The sequence below is a fragment of the Alosa sapidissima genome, chromosome 9 (genome assembly GCF_018492685.1).
Source record: "Alosa sapidissima isolate fAloSap1 chromosome 9, fAloSap1.pri, whole genome shotgun sequence".
Taxonomy (NCBI): Eukaryota; Metazoa; Chordata; class Actinopteri; order Clupeiformes; family Clupeidae; genus Alosa; species Alosa sapidissima.
The window spans coordinates 34,030,452-34,054,031 of NC_055965.1; the positions used below are offsets into that span (position 1 = coordinate 34,030,452).

Consider the following 23,580-nt stretch of genomic DNA (forward strand, 5'->3'; position numbering starts at 1 on the left):
ATCTTATGGCAGGTGTTTGGGCCACCTGGATCAACTGCCAGTCTCAGGCTTTAAGCATACAAACTGGCCCTATTAAGACTACACATCCTGTTCAACTGCTTCCTCTGCCAAAAACGGTTTCAAAATAAAAGTCCTCACTATAATATTTTACTGTTAAACAATTCAACCCTTTAAACTACTGAACTTTTTAACTGTTCAGCCATTGTAACTTACTTGTCATCAACTATGACTCCTACCCACTGTAGCTAGTTAGCTAAGTTAGCTAAGTAACATGGTTAGCATGCTAGCATGTTAGTTAGCATTTTTAACAAAACTGCTAAAAATGATTAGCTAAGTTAGCTAAGTCACATGGTTAGCATAGTTAACATGCTAGCATGTTAGCATGCTAGTTAGCATGCTAGTTAGCATTTTTAATAAAACTGCTAAAAATGATTAGCTAAGTTAGCTAAGTAACATGGTTAACATAGTTAGCATGCTAGCATGTTAGTTAGCATTTTAAGCAAAACTGCTTAAAATGATTAGCTAAGTTAGCTAAGTCACATGGTTAGCATAGTTAGCATGCTAGCATGTTAGCATGCTAGTTAGCATTTTTAACAAAACTGCTTAAAATGATTAGCTAAGTCAGCTAAGTAACATGGTTAGCATAGTTAACATGTTAGTTAGCATAGTTAACATAACTGCTAAAAATAATTAGCTAAGTAACATGGTTGGGTCATTCTACGAAACCGGTGCCTTTTCACTTTGACATTTTTTTAAAAAATCATGTAGGACAAGCCATATTTTAAGACATCCACATGATATAAGACATATATGACCTGCATAAAAAAATATTTTCCCACCTCAGGCTTAAATCCCTATTAATATTTTCCTTTTTATTGTAGCCCAGGTGTCTTTTTTTTTACCACCCCGTAACGGACAAGATGCGCTCCTTTTAGACATAATGCATAAATTGAATTCAGAACATTTCATGTTTTCCTGTCATAGAAATGTCCTTAATTTGATATTAAAAGTTATAGGTTTGTTTTTTAATTGGAGATTTGCAGAATTTAGATTCTAATCTTCAAACTGTGAATTCCGCATGCCCATTGGTTGGTGTTTTGAACAATATTGGCTATTTTACTCCCTATTGTCAAATTAAAGTTACATGTGTAAATAGGCCCACTTCATCACATTATGATCAAACATTTATTTATGGGCTATTTCACTCACTCTCTAGTATTTTTTTAAAAAAAAACACACGTTATGGGGTGGTAAGTCATGTTACAGGGTGGTAAATCCTGTTACGGGGTGGTTAATTTTGTTTGTTTCCATAATTTAACAATAATTTGATTAGTTCTGGACATATGTGTGGACTGTTAATGTCGTAATAAGGCAAGATCCAAAGTATATATAAACATATTTATTGATATGAAGTTTAAAATGCAAATTTATGTCATGAAATACTACATTCAACATGGATAGATTTCAGAAGATTGAGTACATTCATTTTTGAAATATGATCATAAAATTGGGTACATTGAACAAGATAAAGTACTCTCAGGAGGGGTGTCAAAAGCCTTCATTCTAGCCTTCGCCTACCCTGAAAATCCAGAGTTCTCGCAAGAGCACAATGGAATTGTCTCTGCGAGACACTCTGGCAATGAGCAATGATGCACGTTATTTTTTCCCCTTGCATCCCGTGGAACCAATCAAATCGTATCTGACATAGGCGGGCCAGAGGCGCGCTAAACTGATGACGACAGCGCTGCAACGTTGGAAAACCAATTGCGTCAAAGTCCGGAATCATTCAGATTAAACATTGGTCTGGTGTTATCCAATTGCGTGCAGTGAGATTTTCAAATGCATGCTTGGTGCCACCCCTCGAGTTGGGCCATTACATGATTGTTCGTGGCCAGACCCTTAATCTTTCTAGATTATCAGGGTGTGGATTTTCCAGGCTAGCCTTTGCCTGCTTTCTCCTTTCAGGGCTAGTCCACACGTACCAAACCGATCTTTTTTTCCTCCGTCTTCCCTGGAACCGTATCAAGAATATTTGCGTCCAAACGGATCCATCTCAACACGACTCAACACGTTACTTCATATCCCAGGCCTAGAGGTGGCACTGTTTCTGTTACAGAAATTGACCAAAGCTTGCATGCTGTAGGCTATACAAACAGACAGAATAGGCTACGATGAAAATGGCTAGTGCAAGGAAACCAGAATTGTTTGTGTGGACTGATAGTGAACTGTCAACTGTAGTCAACTGTAAAACTAATAAACTTCATTTTTACGGTTTGTGAAGGGTGCAGTCCCGTCCTTTATTTGGCTAACGCAGGTACAAATAATCTGCTTTACTTTCTTTGGTTGTAGGATAGTCCGCGATTCACATTAGTTTTGGCTATCACCGCAAGTGCATAGGCTACTGAACGCTAGGCCTACCCAAGTTCTAGGCTATTCCGTCGCCACATTTATAATATTGCTATAATACCTTCGTTAGTAACATTTAAACTTACACCGCACTTCCCTAATAAATGGACGGGGCCTCATTCTGTTCCTTCCACTTTTTCCTTAACTGTCGTTGGTCCTCTCACTCAGATCTTTGATCAACAACTTAGTATGAGTATACTCTTTTGATCCTGTGAGGGAAATTTGGTCTCTGCATTTATCCCAATCCGTGAATTAGTGAAACACACTGCGGTGAAGCACACATTAATCCCGGCGCAGTGAGCTGCCTGCTACAGCAGCACTCGGGGAGCAGTGAGGGGTTAGGTGCCTTGCTCAAGGGCACTTCAGCCGTGGCCTACCGGTCAGGGTTCGAACCGGCAACCCTCCGGTTACAAGTCCGAAGCGCTAACCAGTAGGCCACGGCTGTCCCTAACTTCTTCCCTCTTTCGACATCTCGTCTCCATCTTTGCCGCTCCATCTCTAGATACTGCTGCCTCCTCTCTGGATCAGCATTGCGGCGAGCACAGAATAGTCACTGTCGTTCAGCATTACTCATTGGAGCCATGATTGTCTGCAAATTATGAAAATTATCATAATTATTTACACTGACTAGGTGTGTGTGCCAAGTTGAGAGAGACAGAGAGAGAGAGAGAGAGAGTTCATGACTGGGTTGTCACTAGATACACAAAAAAGTACTCACATTTTGAAATGCATTCATTTGCTGTGATGACCGCAGAAACCTCCGTTCTGCTTGTAGTTAGCCCTTCCCAACAAGTCCATCACAACTAGTTAATAATTATTTCTCACCACAATAGTCTCCAGTAGGCTAACATTGGCATGCATACAATATAGTCATAAAATATTAACAGTGACCAATGCATACTGATGAACCAGCATTCAACAGATTAGCTGGTTGCTATGGACTCATTGCTAAGGGCTCACTGCAGAAAGAACAGAGGTTTCCCCCAGTCATCACAGTATGTAAAACTATATATAAATATAATTTTTATGAATTGTGTAATCTAAATGGCAATGACAACCACTCTACATTCCCCTTATCACCCCCTCTACATTCCCCTTACCACCCCATAACGATACAAAGTGTTATGGGGTGGTATGTTACGGGGTGGTAAATTTCACCTCAGAATGACTGCAGCTAGCACTGTGATTGACTAGCTAAGATAGCAAATATACCATTCAGTTTAAAATTTCCTTCACTTTACATTACAGTTGAAAAAACCCCCCTAATTTAACAGTTTCCCTATCTATTATACGTTATGGGGTGGTAAGGTTAAGCTTAACGGACCCTATCTAACTACCAAAAAGAGCAAATAAATCATATCAAATTGTGTGGGAACTTGCCTGCTTGAGACCTTGGCTCCTGCAAGGGTTTGAGTGATGTCATCTGCTGTCTGTGATGTCACTTAAAGAAACAGTGTCTTTGTAATAGCCAGAACATGTAAGCGTTATGGGGTGGTATGTAAAACTACGGGACGAGCATAAATCATGATTTTTGTATGGGAAATCATACTTTTATTTTAAAAAAACATATAGTATAGTATCAAGAGCATATTTTGAATCATGACATTAATGAAAATTTGGTTAAAAAATTAAATGTTCTAATTAATATATTAGGTGCGAATTCCATATGTGACTTTCCGGACATGGGGAAATTGGCCATGTCCTTGGTAAAGATGACTAAAAAGTGTAGGATTTATATTTACAATGACATTGAAATATGCATTATGTAATTCATAACACTTAAATTAACAGGTTTGATCCTTTGAAATACATTTTGACACATTTTTACATTGTTGAGAGCTCATGAAATGGATCGGACGCAAAAGGCACCGGTTTCGTAGAATGACCCGGTTAACATACTTAGCATTTTAACATTGTTAGCATGCTAGTTAGCATAGTAACTTGGTTAACATTATTATCTTTGTTAACATAGTTAGCATAACTGCTAGCAAACATTAGAGCCATTCCAAGTGTCAGTTATCTACCTAAATAATTTAACCATTTAAACCATCTACTTATTTAACCGTTCAATCATTCCAACTATATTAAACCTTATCTACCAAGTAAATCATTTACTTATATAAACTATCCACCTATTTAACTGTTCAGTCATTCCAACTATATTAAACCTCATCTACATAGCAACCAATATAGTTTGTTTTTACTCTGTATGATATTTGACATCATATTTTTTGCATTTTCATGCACTGTATTTCCTTCAGGAAATGCTTTTCTAGTTACAGTGCATGAAAATGCACTGTACTGTTCTTCCTAGTCTTCTTCTTATTACAGTGCATGAAAATGCACTGTACTGTTCTTCCTAGGCTTCTTATTACAGTGCATGAAAATGCACTGTACTGTTCTTCCTAGGCTTCTTCTTATTCTTCTTCTTCTAACGCGTTTAATGCAGCTTCAACCGTTTAACGTAGAAACTTCATTCAAACTATGTTACGTAGGTCTTACTTAGGACATGGGTGCTATGTATTTTTCAGCTTTGTAACTTTTATACTTTTTAAACTATTAATTAAAAACTAGTCAAAATTTCCCCATAGACTTAACATGGGCTGATGACATCACAATAGAGCCGTTAAGCAATTAGAATCCTATGGCAGGTGTTCGGGCCACCTGGATCAACTGCCAGTCTCAGGCTTTAAGCATACAAACTGGCCCTATTAAGACTACACATCCTGTTCAACTGCTTCCTCTGCCAAAAACTGTTTCAAAATAAAAGTCCTCACTACAATATTTCACTGTTAAACAATGTAACCCTTTAAACTACTGAACTTTTTAACTGTTCAGCCATTGTAACTGTTACTTGTCATCAACTATGACTCCTACCCACTGTAGCTAGTTAGCTAAGTTAGCTAAGTAACATGGTTAGCATGCTAGCATGTTAGCATGCTAGTTAGCATTTTTAGCAAAACTGCTAAAAACGATTAGCTAAGTCAGCTAAGTAACGTGGTTAGCATAGTTAGCATGCTAGCATGTTAGCATGCTAGTTAGCATTTTTAGCAAAACCGCTAAAAACGATTAGCTAAGTCAGCTAAGTAACGTGGTTAGCATGCTAGCGCTAGCATGTTAGCATGCTAGTTAGCATTTTTAGCAAAACTACTAAAAACGATTAGCTAAGTAACATGGTTAGCATAGTTAGCATGCTAGCATGTTAGCATGCTAGTTAACATAGTAACTTTGTTAACATTATTATCTTTGTTAACATAGTTAGCATAACTGCTAGCAAACATTAGAGCCATTCCAAGTGTCAGTTATCGTCAACTATCTACCTAAATAATTTAACCATTTAAACTATCCACTTATTTAACTGTTCAGTCATTCCAACTATATTAAACCTCATCTACCTAGCAACCAATATAGTTTGTTTTTACTCTGTATGATATTTTACATCATATTTTTGCATTTTCATGCACTGTATTTCCTTCAGGAAATGCTTTTCTAGTTCTTCTTATTCTTCTTCTTCTAACGCATTTAATGCAGCTTCAACCGTTTAACGTAGAAACTTCATTCAAACATTGACGCGTAGGTCTTAATTAGGACATGTGGGCTTTGTATTTTTCATCTTTGTAACTTTTATACTTTTTAAACTATTAATTAAAAACGATCAAAATTTCCCCATTGACTTAACATTGCCCTTTATGACATCACAGCAATTAGAATCCTATGGCAGGTGTTCAGGCCACCTGGATCAACTGCCAGTCTCAGGCTTTAAGCATACAAACTACTGGCCCTATTAAGACTACACATCCTGTTCAACTGCTTCCTCTGCCAAAAACTGTTTCAAAATAAAAGTCATCATTACAATATTTCACTGTTAAACAATTTAACCCTTTAAACTACTGAACTTTTTAACTGTTCAGCCATTGTAACTGTTACTTATCATCAACTATGACTCCTACCCACTGTAGCTAGATAGCATGGTTAGCATTGCTAACATGTTAGCATTAACAAAACTGCTAAAAATGATTAGCTAAGTTAGCTAAGTAACATGGTTAGCATAATTAGCATGCTAGCATGTTAGCAAGCTAAGTCACATGGTTAGCATAGTTAGCATGCTAATATGTTAGCAAGCTATTTAGCATAGTTAGCATAACTGCTAAAAATGATTAGCTAAGTTATCTAAGTCACATGGTTAACATACTTAACATGTTCACATGCTAATTAACATACCTACTAAAAATGATTAGCTATGTTAGCTAAGTCACATGGTTAGCATGCTATTTTTACATTTTCATGCACTATATTTCCTTCAGGAAATGTTTTTCTAGTTCTTATTCTTCTTCTAACGCACTTAATGCAGCTTCAACCGTTTAACGTAGAAACTTCATTCAAACTATGTTACGTAGGTCTTACTTAGGACATGGGTGCTATGTATTTTTCAGCTTTGTAACTTTTATACTTTTTAAACTATTAATTAAAAACGAATCAAAATTTCCCCATTGACTACTGAACTTTTTAACTGTTCAGCCATTGTAACTGTTACTTGTCATCAACTATCACCCCTAGCTAGTTAGCATGGTTAGCATAGTTAACATGTTAACATTGCTAACATTGTTAACATTTTTTACAGTTAACAAAAATTAAAGTAGCTAAGTAACATGGTTAGCATAGTTAGCATGCTAGTTAGCATGACTACTAAAAATGATTAGCTAGGTTAGCTAAGTCACATGGTTAACATAGTTAACATTTTAACATTGTTAACATGTTAGTTAGCATAGTAACTTGGTTAACATTATTATCTTTGTTAACATACTTAGCATAACTGCTAGCAAACATTAGAGCCATTCCAACTGTCAGTTATCGTCAACCATCTACCTAAATAATTTAGCCATTTAAACTATCCACCTATTTAACTGTTCAGTCATTCCAACTATATTAAACCTCATCTACTTAGCAACCAATATAGTTTGTTTTTACTCTGTATGATATTTTACATCATATTTTTGCATTTTCATGCACTGTATTTCCTTCAGGAAATGCTTTTCTAGTTTGTTTATTTACTGTATTATAGTCTACTTATCAAGCATTCACTAGGACTTCTTATCACTCTAGTATCACTCTTTAACTCACCTGTATCTTTTTGATTATGAATAAATTGCAAACACTTAATTTCAACATTTATTTATTTATTTAGCCTAGTTACTCTGCTCGCTCCTACTTCCAATCGTTATATAGGCTACTGTATATCATGAAACACATTTCTTTGAGTCATGCCTTTTTATTTGGGAGACTGCAACATACTTCTGTCCGCTAAAACACTTTCATTATTGCTGCGCAAGATCTGGTTAAGCCGTACACGCGCTGTCTGTCTCTTGTCTCTCTTTTATTTGGGAGACTTTCCAAGAAACGTCCGTCTGCTAAAACACTTTGGATACCAGTGCACGTTGGCGCAATTACTGTAGGCTACTGTACGCGCGCTATAGCTTGCTCGTTGTCTGTCCAGCTGCACGGGAGGTTTAGACACAATTCAGATACAGTTCAGAACGATGTATATGAAATATATTTTGGGGGAAACGTGTTGCTTCTGGTAATTTGACGTTAGCAGTTGTCATGCTGAAAGTGCAATATTTTTCAGAGACAGTATAGTTTTCTTTCCGGTACGGCGTACCCTCTCCAAATATTTTAGTGGTACCCCGTACCGGCTTACTTTCACCCCTGAAAGTATATATATATATAAAAACACAGTATATAATATAAAAAACACAGCTAAGCAATAAGGACAGTAGAAGATAAAGAATATACTAAAATACAAATTATACTAATGTTTGTATGACTAAATACTGTATGTCCATATTCCCTTAAAACTCACTAGAAGACATCATTTGAGGGGTCATGTTTGAAAAAAATGTCTCCAGGGGAACATACCCCCAAATCACCGGAATCTTGTTTCAATCCAGATAACCTAAATCTATTGATGGCTTATTTTATAAATGTGTGCATATTCCCTCAAAACTAACTAGAAGAAATCATTTGAAGGGTCATCTTTTTAAAAAATTCTCTGGGGGAACATACCTCCAAACCCCCCCAGAATTGCTTTTTGACACTGTATAATTTAAGTACAGACTACACAGACTATATTGATTACACAGAGAAAGAAAATCACATATTAAGACCCACACTATCCAAAACGCCAGCTACATCTCCGATTTGCCTCCCACCTCGTGTAATGTAGTGTAGAGAACAAAACATATTCAATGAAATCCATAGAATACAATTTCTTGAATTTCCCCTTGGGGATCAATAAAGTATCTAGCTGTCTATCTATCTAGAATTTTAAGTTTTGAATGTCCATGGCCCCCCTCCTGGAACCTCATGCCACCCCTTCGCCACCAGGAAAAAAATGTCTAGATCCATCCCTGTATATCACTATTATGTTCATATAGCTTAGATCTTAGAGGATATGTCCACAAATGAAATGTCTCTCTCTTTCTCATTCCCAAACACAAAATAACCCTAATTCACACAGAAAGGCAACCACAGAGAAACAGAGAGATAGATAGAGAGAGCGAGAGACTGTAGCAACATGAAATCATTGATTTATCTTGAAGAGATGAGTTATTCTTATTTTGATGAGTTATACTGCAGAATGAGATAAGTAAATGAAGACTGTGGAAGGCGGTCCTGGCAACAGTTCTGATAGTTACAGTCGGTACTACAGCTCTGAACAGGATCTCAGTCAACCATATTTCATGCGTTTTCTCTCATACCTGTAAGAGGGTCCGGGTGCCTGGGAGGTGAGGGGGTGATGTTCTTCTCTTTCAGTTGCTTTCGCTTGATCCCTCACTTGCTCCTTTTTCTTGACGTGCCTTCTCACTCTCCCACTCTTTCTCAGTCTTTCCTTTTTGATGGGTGGTGTGTGTGTGTGTGTGTGTGTGTGTGTGTGTGTGTGTCTCCTGTCCTCATATCACCCTGTTTATTATCTTTCCTGTCACTGACTGCCACCTGGATGAGAGTGTAGTCTCTTATCTCATTATCGTATCTCATATCTCAATTTATGGCCCTTGTGTACTATGGAATATGTGCATGTTAGCCTACCAACCAAAGATATGTCTACCAGAGTATCACCGCCCAGTTATGACGACATTTCCAGTCAGGAAATGTTTATTGCCACACTTCTCTAGGTGAACATGGTTGACATGGCAACAATAATATAAATAACAAGAGTATGGTTCATCTGAAGCTTATCAGCTAGTGACAATTTGATGGTGGTCCTTTGTGTACATTAATAATGTTGATGTACAAACACATACAGATATTATAATGGGCCAAACTCCTAATAACTGGTTCAATAATAACATTATTATTTAATAATATTAAAGTGATGCTAAATCCTGCGCTTGTAAGCACAAAAACCACAGACTGTCACTGGCTCTATGGCCTCAGTATGCAGTGAATTCCTAAAGACCTGCTATGAGAGCAAAATTGTACATGGTAAAAAGCAAAACATCTGATCCAGTGGAAAAAGAAAAACATCTGATCCAGTGGAAGAATTAACCCATGAGATTACACAATGTAGATTTAAGGAGTTTTGACCTGCAGTTCAGAAGGTGATGATAATATGCAAACATTGTGCAACCATCACCGGTATGTGTTTTGTTAACATTTTGCCTACTAAATGGCCTACTTACAAAATAAGATTAATGTTTCAAGTGGCTCAACCAACTTTGGGCTATTTCTGCATGAAATCACACCATATCACATAGATCAGATCCAACATTTAATCATTAGAGTAGTAATTTGCTAAATGAGTTTAAAACGTGTATCTTAAAATATAGAAGTAATTGTTCAGCATATCAAACTTACTGTTTGATTATATTGCTAAATATCGGGACCACCCACAACATTTGAGGTCGGGCGGACCAATCAAATCGGGCTTTACGATGATGGACAGATGAGCAACAGCGCCTGAGCACGCTTAGATTAGGCTTATATTTGAAACAAAAACGCTGTGGCTAGAAGGATACATGGGTTAAGACCCCATATGGAAAATGCATATTATTTAATGAGGTTTTATCACTGAAAACGATTATTTCTGAAAACTTTGGCCAAAGTTGAGATGTGGGAAAACTCGTGGTTTCACTTTCATCAAGGGAAAACATCGCTGTTGCATTGCGACATGTTCCCTCGTTCGTTTGACATCTGATTGACCACCTGTTTGAGGGATTTGCGACAGCCTTTCCCAGCTGTTTAACATGTTTGTAGCATATCAGTGTTAAACAGAATTATTTTATTATCAAAAACGGAGGGGATATAGGCTATCAGTTTTTTCCTAATAGCCTACCCTACTACCTATCTCTTAGATTTCGCTAACGAGTGTTGTAGGTTAGGAGTTATTGACGGCACTAACTTTTACAAAAGACCAGAAAACAATGTTAAGGCATTTGTGGAGAAGAAGGATGGTTTGTGTGTTTTCTTCCTACACCTCACGGTAAGCTATTTCGTTGCTCTGATTGGTTAGGTCTATCTATTACCGGCCTCCAAGTCTAGGGGAGCTTGGGGCACGGCACAACCACGTCCTCTTGCTTGATCTTAAAATACAAAGAGAACGGACAAGGCAAGGTTCAGGTGTTGCACACTGGCATTCCATTTATTAGTTAAAATACTTTAAGCATCAATACTCAACTATTCAAACATGTCCAACAATGTTCAGACACACTCAACATTAAATTGATTAACACACACATTTACAGCATTAACCCCTTTTCATAAGAATATACATGTGGTGAGAATAAACACAACATTTAGCAACCAATTCATTCCTTTGTAACCTCACTAAAAAGCCATGGCCACATGGTTAATGGTGGCAAACAAACATTTGCTTGAATCAACATTTACTTAAATTTAATAAGAATCATACCAGGATCATTCAACACATTAAACAGCAATTTCTACAAAATAACCTTAGATGGCAACATTAAGAATAAAATGACACATACCTTAAAATACAAAGAGACTGGACAAGGCAAGGTTCAGCTGTTGCACACTGGCATTCAAAATTCCTTCTTCTCTGCCAGCTATATGGTACCTGCCCCCATCCCCGTCCCTCCCTCCCAGGGTGCCACCTACAGGCCTGGAGATACTCTCCAAGACATTTTCCCTGACAGCAGACTGAATGTGTGCAATGTGTGCTATGTAATGAGTGTGCAAATACTAAAACATACAAACTTTTAATTGACAATATTAATCATAAGAATTAAAATGTTACCACAGAAACACGCAAAACATTTCCCCTCTGGACCCCCAACATATCCAATTGAGTGCAGAGGCATTCCCCCCCCTGTATCGGTTGAAACACGCCCCATAATTATGTCCCAATGGAGCAGTATCAGACTCATATTCTGACTAGAATTGAGTATGACTACGTCAGGCTAGGCTTCACGTGGATTGGGAGACAGACTGCCCCAATCCACAGTGCGTGGTTTGCAGTGAGATGCTATCTAACCAGTCTGATGCCTGGAATGCGTCAATAATGTGTTGCGTTTTTATGTGTCAGATGGTGGGGGTACGCGAGCCGAGTCAGGATGTAAAAAGTTTGGGAACCGCTGGCCTAGAGCGCCTTTAAGCTTAACCAACTTTGTTATAAGGGGCCCCACGCTGATAGCTATATATTACTAATATATCAATTAAGATAACTTTATTGTAAGGGTCCTATGAGGAGTGGTTCATATTGGGATAGGCAGAAGCACAGTTTAATAACAATTAGTTAAATAACATGTCATTAACTTTTATTAGTGCTGTCAGTTAAACACGTTATTAACGGCATAACGGAAACCTAACGGCGCTAACGGAAATAGGGTGCGCTGGTTGATTTGCCTGCAGAATAATGATAATTGTACCACATTCTAGCAAGGACACTTGATTTGTGTCTCGTGTTACAATGCACCAGATGTGAGGTCTCAAATCCACAGCGAATAGAATGCGTCATTGTTTTGTATCACACTCTCTGCAGTGTCAGGGTTAGATTCCTTGCTCCTTCTTCTCCTGGGCCCCATGGCAAACCCGTCTTTAGCATCTTCAGACTCCTTTATCTTCTCCAGATAGTCATTGGCGTAGTCCAGGATCTGTGTCAGTGTGGACAGCAACACTGCATCCTTATCAGTTTTCTTCCGAGGCTCATTGTCCCCGTGGTAGTTGCTCACTGGGAAGATGTCGCTCGTAGGAATTCCCAAGGCATCACTACATGCTTGCATCTAATACACACACATACACACACACACACAGAAAGACAGACAAACACACACACACACACCTTCAAATTATTGTTATCTTTAAAGGGTGTTAACAAGCCAGTCAGTGAGACAGTATAGCCAAAGTTCAAAATCTGTCAAATGATTCACCTTTTGATGGATGGTCTGGTTGGATAAACACAACAGACAAATTGCTTGGGATTTAATGAACAATATGATTGAATGAACTATATGGCAGTGAACTCGCTGTTGTGGAGGAATTATTTTATGGACATTATTGTTCTTTAAAGTGTGTGAGTGAGACAGTATAGACAGAGCACTAAGTCCCTGAAATAAATAAATAAATCACCTTTTGGTGGATGCTCCTGCTCCTGTAGACATGTTTGATGTCCTCCTTCACATGAGGACAAGCCAGGTCCACTTTTGTCAAGATGACCACCTGAGGGATCCCTGAAGTAAAATAACAGGGCAAGCTAAAACAAGGCATGTAACAGACATACACTAAGGATTGCATTTCACACAAAACAATATTGTTAATCATTTAGATATGTTTAGTTAATTATCTTAATAGACTCACTCAAATCTAAAGCTTTATCTCTAATGTGTTTTATCTTCCTGATGCTGTCATTGTCCATAAAGACATTTCCAGTCTTCTCTGCTGCATGTCCACTAGCTGTGAAGCTGTCTGCTGGAATGACTAACACCAAACAGTGAGCCTTGTCATTCAGAGTTGGGCTGCTGTTGTATCTTGTGTCTTCTCCTGAGCATGCACTTATAGGATTAAACTACAGAGAGAGAGAGAGAGAGGGAGAGAGATACAGGGGGGGAGAGAGAGAGAGGAAATGTATCATTAAAATGCCTGTTAATATGATGTAAATATTTGTTTTCTTTTGAAAGTAAGTGTCTGTCCTTGTGTGTGTGTGTGTGTTGTTGTACCTTATAGTTGTCTTTGATGCAACCTTTTAAAATACTGACAAGGTCCTTAGTCTTCACTCCAGAATCATCTGCACTTTCCAGGCCCATGACGTCATCAATGACAAATGATAGAGGATGTCCCTGTTCATCTTTAAATTTGGAAGTTCTGAACTGATAATATCAAGAAACACATTGAAAGTCATTATAATAATTTGCAGGGCAGATGTGTATTTTGCTAACTCCTGATACGTAATATTGATTACTAGCCCCCTTTAACTAAAGTATAAGTATAAGTAAGTATAAGTATATATACTCTTTTGATCCCGTGAGGGAAATTTGGTCTCTGCATTTATCCCAATCCGTGAATTAGTGAAACACACTCGGCACACAGTGAGTGAGGTGAAGCACACACTAATCCCGGCGCAGTGAGCTGCCTGCAACAACAGCGACGCTCGGGGAGCAGTGAGGGGTCAGGTGCCTTGCTCAAGGACACTTCAGCCGTGCCTACTAGTCGGGGTTCGGACCGGCAACCCTCCGGTTACAAGTCTGAAGCGCTAACAAGTAGGCCACGGCTGCCCCCCAAAAAGTATAACATCAATACAACACTGTTTCATGCACACTGAACGATGCTAAATAATCTAGATGTACCGTAAAGCGGTACAAAATATGACCGCGCCTCCGTCCTGCACAGTTTCTCCGTAAAAATAAATCACACTTGTCAATTTGTCTCCATCTCCTACTCCATCCGCTCTGGCAACTTTTGTGTATGTAAATGAGTGTGTGCATGTGTGAGTTTGCTTTTGTGTATATGTGTGCTTCTCTGTGTGTGAGTTTTCCCTTGAGTGTATGTGTGTGGTGGTAATGGTGTGTGTGTGTGTGTGTGTGTGTGTGTGTGTGTTTATGTGTGTGTATGCGTGTGCCTGCTAGCCTACATGTGTGTTTTTATGCATGTGTGTGTCTGCATGTGAGTCTGTGAGTGCATATGCCTGCAGTGTGTGTATGTGCTTTGTGTCTTTATGAGTGTGTGTGTGTGTGTGTGTGTGTGGTGTGTGTGTATGTGCTTGTGTGTGTGTGTGTGTTTATGTGTGTGTATGCGTGTGCCTGCTAGCCTACATGTGTGTTTTTATGCATGTGTGTGTCTGCATGTGAGTCTGTGAGTGCATATGCCTGCAGTGTGTGTATGTGCTTTGTGTCTTTATGAGTGTGTGTGTGTGTGTGTGTGGTGTGTGTGTATGTGCTTGTGTGTGTGTGTGTGTTTATGTGTGTGTATGCGTGTGCCTGCTAGCCTACATGTGTGTTTTTATGCATGTGTGTGTCTGCATGTGAGTCTGTGAGTGCATATGCCTGCAGTGTGTGTATGTGCTTTGTGTCTTTATGAGTGTGTGTGTGTGGTGTGTGTGTATGTGCTTGTGTGTGTGTGTGTGTATGTGTCTGTGTGTGTGTGTGTGCCTGCATGTGAGTCAGTGTGTGCGTGCCTGTGTGTGTGCATGTGCGTGTGTATGCCTACATGTCTAATGTGTGTGTGTGTCTTTATGTGTGTGCATGCATGCTAGTGTGTTTGTGTGTGTGTGTGTTTGTGTGTGTGTGTGTGTATGTTTATGTATGTGTGTTTGTGTGTGTTCATGAGTGTCTGTGTGTGCATGTGTAGTGCACAATCACTAAATGTACACATATATTCATTTATTGTATGGTCCCCCATGAAAGGATTTTTTACGAAACTTGGCATGCATTCAGAGGGTGTCATAACGATCCTACACTTCAAATGTTGTACAGTTTTGAACCTGCTATTACAGTACACCGTCTTTGCTCTTTCATTTTTAACTAGTAGGCGCTATACAGCAAATGAGTGGATATGTGATGGGTTGCCATGGCCCCTGAAGGCTAAGACACAAAACAATTGGCCCTACCCTCAATTTTTGGGGTTCTCTGTGCGGCGGTCATAATAAATAGAAGCTTTCTACTCACTGTCTTAGTACCTCTGAAGTTACCAGTTGTCACTCTCTCAGCTGAATTCAGTTTCTTATTCTGGAGGATGCTGTCTATAGAATAGATGAAGCTGGACTTTCCGGCTCCGACAGGACCAGACACAAGGATCCGGAGATGCTTGACAGCAGGGTGCTTAGGGTAAAGTCTGCTCAATTTCTCCTTCAACCCATGGCTTTGACTACAAACACATTTGTACAATTTAATCAAGGAAAATGTAATTCAGGTGTCAGAATAGGTTTGAGTGCTGCACAGTGCTTTTAGTGCTAAATTTCTCAACAATAACATAATGGTATGCATCACAAGTTAATAGACAGTGAAGATGATACACTACACTTACCCCCATTCCATGTTATACCACGCAGTTTCCATCACTAAAAGAGACAAAAAAAAATCAGTTGGAACAGGGTTTGTGTTGTATGTACAGTACATGTATGTGTGTGCACGTTGGTGAATATATTTGGAAGGGGACTTACAAAGAGGTACTGGATCAGGTGGAGGTGATGGAGTTTGAAAGAAATAAGACCAAACAACTCCCATTTTCTCCTGTCAGAATAAAAACACAGTATCAACTGGTTGGATTGTATGTGTGTGTGTGTGTGTGTGTTTGTGTGTCTGTTTGTCTATCTGTGTGTGTGTGTGTGTGTGCTTGTCTATCTCTGTGTGTGTGTGTGTGTGTGTGTGTGTGTGTGTGTGTGTGTCTGTTTGTCTATCTGTGTGTGTGTGTGTGTGTGTGTGTTAGGGGGTGGAAAGTAGGGTTGTGCCAATGGACGATATCATCGTCCATCGTGATGGTTGACAGACATCACGATGGGAAGCAACCATGGTGATGCCACGCCCCCACATGCCAGTCACTAATTCCTGCTGTAACAGGCTAAAACATAAAAAAACATTTCCCTGGAAATGAAATTGAGCCTACTTTAAAGGCTGTCAGCCAAACAGTTATCATGTATTAGTCTACCGTCTTGTAAAATAAAAGACTTATTAGTCTACTTTCTTATTCAAATAATTCCTGACTGTGACGTGAATGTGTAATTGTCTTTTTGTAGCCTACATGTCTCGCAGGCATATAGCCTACATTGGACGTAAAATATGTAGCCTAATGTTTTAGCAGAAAATAGTCCTATTGAATTGTTATTGTTAGGCTACGACTAGGACATTCTAGCGCTCAAATATTTTTGTGAGGCTACAGCGTCCTTCTCCTCTGTGTTAAAATAAACCATTTATTTCGTTAATTATAGGATCAGAAGGTAGCCTGTCCTTCTTTCACTGCAAGGCTTGTATTTCATGCATTTAGCAAAAGTCCCAGACAGCAGCGGAGTGGTAATCGGGATTGGTTATTTGTAAAAGTGTTTTTACTTCGCCCTCCTATAGCCTGGACTGCGCGATCGTAGCCCTTTACTTTCACTTCCCGCCGCCCTTATAGTCACATAGACGATAGCCTGACAACGTGGGATGCTGCACAGCGTAGCCTACTACTGAAGATTTTAAATGAGTGACCACGATAGTAGTCTTAAGTAGCTTTTTCGCTAGGCCTAGCGAAGGCTGGCAATGTGTAATATTCCGCTGCTTGGTGCACACGCAAGTGTTCAGATTGATTGTCTATCTGTCTTTCACGACGATTTTCTTGGAGCAGATCTTCCACTCAACTTCGGTAGCTGTTCAGTAGGCCTATGTCTCTCTTAGCTGTCCACTTCCATCAGGCCGTATAGCCTATATAATATATTTTTTATTTTTTTAAGTAGAAAATTATAAATGTATTTCTGTACAGACATATGGTAATTAATTAGTATTTACTGTACACATCGTCAAATGCCAATTTAGGGGACATCGCCCAACCCTAGTGGAAAGAGCACTGACAATAATCTACTCAAGCAGACATGCTCAGTAAAATAAGTTAAATGTTTAACTTAATACACTGGATATGACAGCAAAGCACAACTGGTGAAAAACCACAACATGCATCACATGCTTTACTCGGGATCCTGAAGGCTTTCCTTCAAAGCACTATACAAATATGTGTTGTTGCATGCTGCTTATCTAGTGTTAAGTGTTATTAATTGTATATTCAGATAAAAATCTAATTGGTATTGTTTTTGGCATAAATATCATAAAACCAAATATTATGTTTAGCCTAGGTCCTAGATTTGGAACAAAGTGCAAATAATTATATTGAGGGTATTAAAAAAATTGCAATATTGACAATAACCTTTGCAGACATGTTGTGTTTACATTCACATCATTGGTCTTCATCATTTCTTGTAGATTTGGCCCTAAAGTAGTTTCCTACATTTCGGTCTAAATCGTTTTCTCTACCCCTTCTAACTTCCCTAAGTAAATGTGATGTGTAAGTCCTGCTACCTTTTACTTAGTAAATTGTAGTATATTGTTGAGTCATGTAAGGCAATGTGAATTTAAATACACATGAAACTACACACGAAATACTAAGGAACACCTCAACCACCAAGAAATGATGGAACATTACTATGTTTAGAAAAGGCTTGCCAAATACTGAGGTCCTCTGAGGATAATACTGAGGATAACTAGATGTACCGCAGAGCGGTACAAAATATGACCGCCGCCCAGTTCAGCACATTTTTTCCACAAAAATAAATCACGCTGAAAGTATATGATTCTAACTGTCTCACTAAATTGCACTATGCACACTCAATTCTCACTGGTATCTGCTAGACAACAAGTACCAAAACATGATTAGTTCATAGATTTCACATGTAAAATTAATTTTATACAACCCCACCCCCATCTTGCCTGTTCATAATTCTGAGAAATTCTTGAATTGTGTGCATGTGTGCGTGTACATGTTTATGTTTACCGTAAAACTTCAAATAATCGCCGAGTCCCTAAGAGACGCCTGTCTCTTTTAAACGCCTGGCGTGGCTACAGGTTTGGGTTAAAGGCCGGTCTCCAGTAGAGGCCTGGTCTGTTTTTTAGTTTCGGGTTGTATTTAATCTTCTAAAACCCGTCAGATCGTCTGTTTAAAGATTAGCAATGACACAAAACCGTTACAGAAAGGAGGTTACAGCAGTGTGAATTAGATGTCGCACGTCGTTACAAGCCGTCGCAAAGCATTCACATGTCTGGTCACAGTTGCAAGGTTTTAGAATGTTGCATGAAGTTGCTGCTCATGTCGTTGCGAATCTTGGGTGTGATTTGGGCTTAAGTATGGCGCAGACTGCGCACGTTATGATTAGATGGCATTAAAAGACTGCGGTGGGGAAATTTCCAATATGAACTATGCCTATATGTCCGACTTCGTCATCGTTCAATTCATCCCTTGTGCTTAAAATTTGAGGATAGGCCGATGGCTTGTTTTTATATGCTGGCAACAAAACCAGAACGGTTCGCGAACGTTATTCTTTATTCTAAATGCCATGGCGATAAAGAGAAAGAAGTCAGAAAAGGAATTTACCTTAGACTAGGCTATATAAGAGCCCGTCTACGGACATTCTCTGGCTATATAACCTACTGAAATAGGTTAATGATGTAAAGTCAAGTGCGCTTCTATGGGACTGCTGTGTGCGCGCACAGTTTTTATTGATGAGTCGGAGTGGCAAGTGCTGCGCATAGTTGCAGTGCAATGTGGCTGTCCAGAGCATTATAAAACTTCTTACTCTTAGACGTACTCATACACGGCGGTGAAATGCTGTATTTAGCCGTCTAAATTCGAAATTCAGTCATATGCTGGGGGAGAATTCGTCGGACATCCATGATTATTTTGTTATTCAGCACCCCTGGTCAAAACTATGTTCCCGCGAGCCTGGAAGTAGGCTATGATTTGAATGTAGACTGTTGTCAAATTTGGCAAATACAAAACGGGAGAAACAATATGGTTCATGCTCTAGCTGTTTCATTCGTGTTGAAAAGGAGGGAGAATGAAACATTAAGCACACTTTTGCATAAATAATTCCTGAACAGTTTTGGTCAGGGCTGATAATGCAACTGTATTTGACAAAGGACCGATATAGGCTATTTGCTAGTGACAAAATATGTGATAAGATCTCTTTGTAGATTACGTTTAATTAAAACGTGTCTCATCTGTTCTGGCTATCCCCGCTATTTGGATCTTACTGTATCTCACTCAATGAACAACATCTCAACACTAAATGAATGATGATCCGTAATTGTCATCAGATAGCCCAGTCATATAGGTAGACATTCAGTGTGTTTGAAATAATTAATTCGATAATATTTTCCATCTTTGCAGAGGAAAAGTTTTGTGTAAAGGGAATTAAAGGCCTGTCTCATATAGACGCCTGTCTCTAATATTAGCCAGTGCAGTTTGGCGATTTGGGAAAATAAAAGCCAGGGCTATTATTTGGAGTTTTACGGTATGTGTGTGGGTGTGTGTGTGTGTGTGTGTGCGTGCTTGTGTGTGTGCCTGCCAGGGTAGGAATTTCACGGCGATGGCCGGAATTTCACGGCCATGGCCGCCGTAGCCCCTTGCGTTGGCCGTGACGCCCCTTTGATAATCAGAGGTTTACAGGCCACGGTGGCCTTGGTGCCCCCTTCTTTAAATATTCTGCTTTGCGTCCTACTAATAGCGATATATATTTAGCCTATGGCCTGTCAAAATAATCTTAGCATTCACAGCGCAAATTACGCAGTGGAGAAAGTGACAGCGCAAGAAAGAAAGTGCGTCCAAATTAACCCATTCTTATCAGTTGAACTACTCACGAAGTAGCCTACTCATCACACAGACATCACAAGTATCACATGAAAGAGCTTTTTCTCAGCTTTTAAACGATGTTGGCCGCTAATTGCTGTGGTGAATGGTTCGCGAGAAAAGTAAATAATATCATTTAATTTAATCATAAATTCTAATGAAGGTTTTGCGTCCATCTCCCTACCCATTCATCTCGTGGAATACTTCACGAACCCTTCGTTTAACATATGACAAACCATATATCAGAATAAACAGCAGACCTTACCGAACAGAAAGGTGTAAAGCAGTCCCCTGTACAGTTAGCCGTTCCAGACTAATCCCATTTTGAATTTGCAGTAAATGTCAACATACATGGATGTCTCCAAATTTGGGATTTAAGTTTTACACTGTGTTTAAATTGTTCCACATTATTTCATAACGGGCCAAATACAAAATAAATATTACAAATGTTGCCTAGATATCGGTAAATCAGAGGACAGCTGACTATAAGAGTTTGTGAAAGTAGCCTTAATGATCACAAAATGCTAAGCATGCATCTAGGCTATTTGAGTTTCTTAAAGCTGAGCTGTGCTTAAAATGTTCAATACATGATTTCATAACAGGCCAAATATAAAATAAATGTTAAATATAGCCTAGATATCTGAAAATATTAGATGATCAGATGATTTACAGTTATATGTAATACAGTATGTCATGTTTTATGTTTTTGTAATGTTTCATACAGTGATGCAGGTCTACTGCAGTGAATACAACTTTGATCATTTTTATAGCCTACTACTGTATAGTTAACTTTGGCCTTGGTGCCCTGACATGTGGCCTTTGTGCCCCCCACCAAATATGCCCAACTGAAGGCCAAGTGGCCTTGCCCCTAAAATGGTGCCTGCGTATGTGCCTGCGTATGTGCCTGTGTGTGTGCATGTGCATACTGTGTGAGTATGTGTCATACGTATGATTACTGTGAATGTATGTGTGTGCGTGTGTATCTGTTTATGCACATGTGTGCATATGGAATGGGTTAACATGACCCCTGGAGGCAAACACAGCAACAAATTGATCATCCTAGGCCCTATGGTTCTCAAGATATTCACAGAAAACTCTGTTGGTGTACTAAATGTACACATAAATTATTTTATTGTAAGGCTCCCCATGAACGAAAGTTCACGAAACTTGGCATGCATTCGGAGGGTGTAATAATGATCCTACACTTTCAATTTTGTGCAGTTTTGACCATGTCTGCCAGAGATATTGTGATGAAAACACCTAATTCTTTGCTTTTTAATTTTTAACTAGGTGGCGCTATACATGAAATAAGTGGTAATGGGATGGGTTGACATGGCCCCTTAAGACCAACATACAAAAAAAGTGGTCCTCCTAGGCCCTACGGTTCTCGAGATATTCACAGAAAACTGTGTCCGGCCACCTACAGGCCAGTTGGTGTATAGTAACATAAATTAATTTATTGTGTGGCCCCCCATGAACGGAATCCCAGGAAACGTGGCATGCTGTCAGAGGGTGTCATAATGATCCTACACTTCCAATTTCGTCCAGTTTTGACTATGTTAGGTCACAGATACCTGCGATTACAACACCTCATTTTTACTTTTTTGTGTTTAACTAGGTGGCGCTATACATGAAATGAGTGGTTATGGAATGGGTTGACATGGCCCCTTGAGATCAACATACAAAAAAAAAGGTGGTCCTCCTAAACCCTACGGTTCTCGAGATATTCACAGAAAACTGTGTCTGCCCTACCCTCCTTTCGGGGGGTCCAGTCCAGCGGGGGGGGGGCTACAGATCAAAACAAAAAACGATGGTTCCATGCTATCCATGTGGGGTTACATGCCCACCAAGTGTCGTGTACCCCGGTCTTTCAGTGTCCCGGGAATCCTTGTTGGTGTACAGTCACTAAATGTACACATAAATTATTTTATTGTAAGGCCCCCCATGAACGAAAGTACACAAAACTTGGCATGCATTCAGAGGGTGTCATAATGATCCTACACTTTTAATTTCGTGCAGTTTTGACCATGTCAGCCAGAGATATTGTGATGAAAACACCTAATGTTTTGCTTTTTAATTTTTAACTAGGGGGCGCTATACATGAAATAAGTGGTAATGGCCCTACGGTTTTCGAGATATTCACAGAAAACTGTCTCTGGCCAAATGCTTTACTTGCTACCTGGATAATTTCAGCGACTTATACTAAGGTAATATTAATGAAACAAATAACTCAAAAATAACTATTCTTTGCTGAATATGTGAACTCAAACTAATGTTAAGGCTCGCTCTTTCATGACAGTCAAGACTGATTATGTCTCTTTCTTGCCTACAACGGCATGCAGACAGGCCTACATCTGTCATCATGAGCTACCAACCAGTAGGCTAGCAATGCAGAGATGTGACATTGGGTGATGTGAAGATGACTGAGTTGTCATATAATTGGATAAATTTAACTTCTTGCCAAACGGCACGATATGCACATATGCATGGTGTTTTAATGTCCTTTCCACTTGTAGGGCCTATAAGCATTAAACCACAAAACTAAGCTGTTGACCAAGGCCGTAGCCAGGATTCAAATACCGAGGTCAGGGGTGTTAATAGAAATGTTGCCCCCCGCAAAATACTATGGGGGTCCGGGGGCATGCCCCCAAGGAAGAAAAATGTGAAAATGAACCCCTTAAATTATGACTTATGGTGAATATTGCGGAAACTAATAGATAAATTGACATAATTTACACATTATAGCATAAATCACAGTTAGAAATACAGCCTATTAGGCATATGGTACATTTATAAAAAAGCAAAGTAGCCTATATATGCCTATGAAAGACTTAACCATAGAGGGCTGTAATGTAAAGGCTATCATGATTTATAAATTGCAGGGTCATAGGCTGCGGAGCTTGTACCTTCTGACACAGTGAGTGTCACATCTTGACTCTCACTCACTTGCCCTTTGTTTATTATTTCCCTCTCTTCTCCTAACTCTTTCTCCTCATTTCCACCTTTCTGCCTGATTTCCCTTCTCCCGTCTCCTGTGTAAATAACTGACCGATAATCAATATCATGCTTAGAAAATATCCATATAAATATCTACTATTATCTACTATCTAGGCTACTATCTATATGCTACTATTGGTCCAGACTCTGATATCTAATTTTCAGTGCAGGTTAGCTAGCTGCAACTCCACTGAATTTCAGCATAACATTTTGAGTAGGCCTTGAAGTCAGCCTTTGTTCAGGTCTGATGATTATTTATTTTGGACAATGGATTTGTGGGTATTTGAGTTTATTTGAGCTGCGTGAGACACTGTTGCATTCGTTAGTTAGGACATAGCTCCGCGATGGCAGTCAACT

General features: G+C 39.1%; 1 protein-coding gene across 1 annotated transcript in view; it reads right to left on the reverse strand.

The window, feature by feature from the left end:
- Positions 1-12,280: 12,280 nt before the first annotated feature.
- The window catches only part of LOC121718954 (interferon-induced protein 44-like), a 163,054-nt gene continuing 151,754 nt past the window's right edge, over positions 12,281-23,580 (reverse strand). The window contains exons 2-9 of the mRNA XM_042104412.1: positions 16,019-16,091; positions 15,885-15,916; positions 15,525-15,725; positions 13,581-13,730; positions 13,222-13,429; positions 13,013-13,094; positions 12,795-12,813; positions 12,281-12,647 (exon numbers count right to left, since the gene is read on the reverse strand). Coding sequence (XP_041960346.1) covers positions 12,354-12,647; positions 12,795-12,813; positions 13,013-13,094; positions 13,222-13,429; positions 13,581-13,730; positions 15,525-15,725; positions 15,885-15,916; positions 16,019-16,082 — 1,050 coding nt within the window. The 5' untranslated portion in view covers positions 16,083-16,091 and the 3' untranslated portion in view covers positions 12,281-12,353. The remainder of the gene's footprint in view (positions 12,648-12,794; positions 12,814-13,012; positions 13,095-13,221; positions 13,430-13,580; positions 13,731-15,524; positions 15,726-15,884; positions 15,917-16,018; positions 16,092-23,580) is intronic.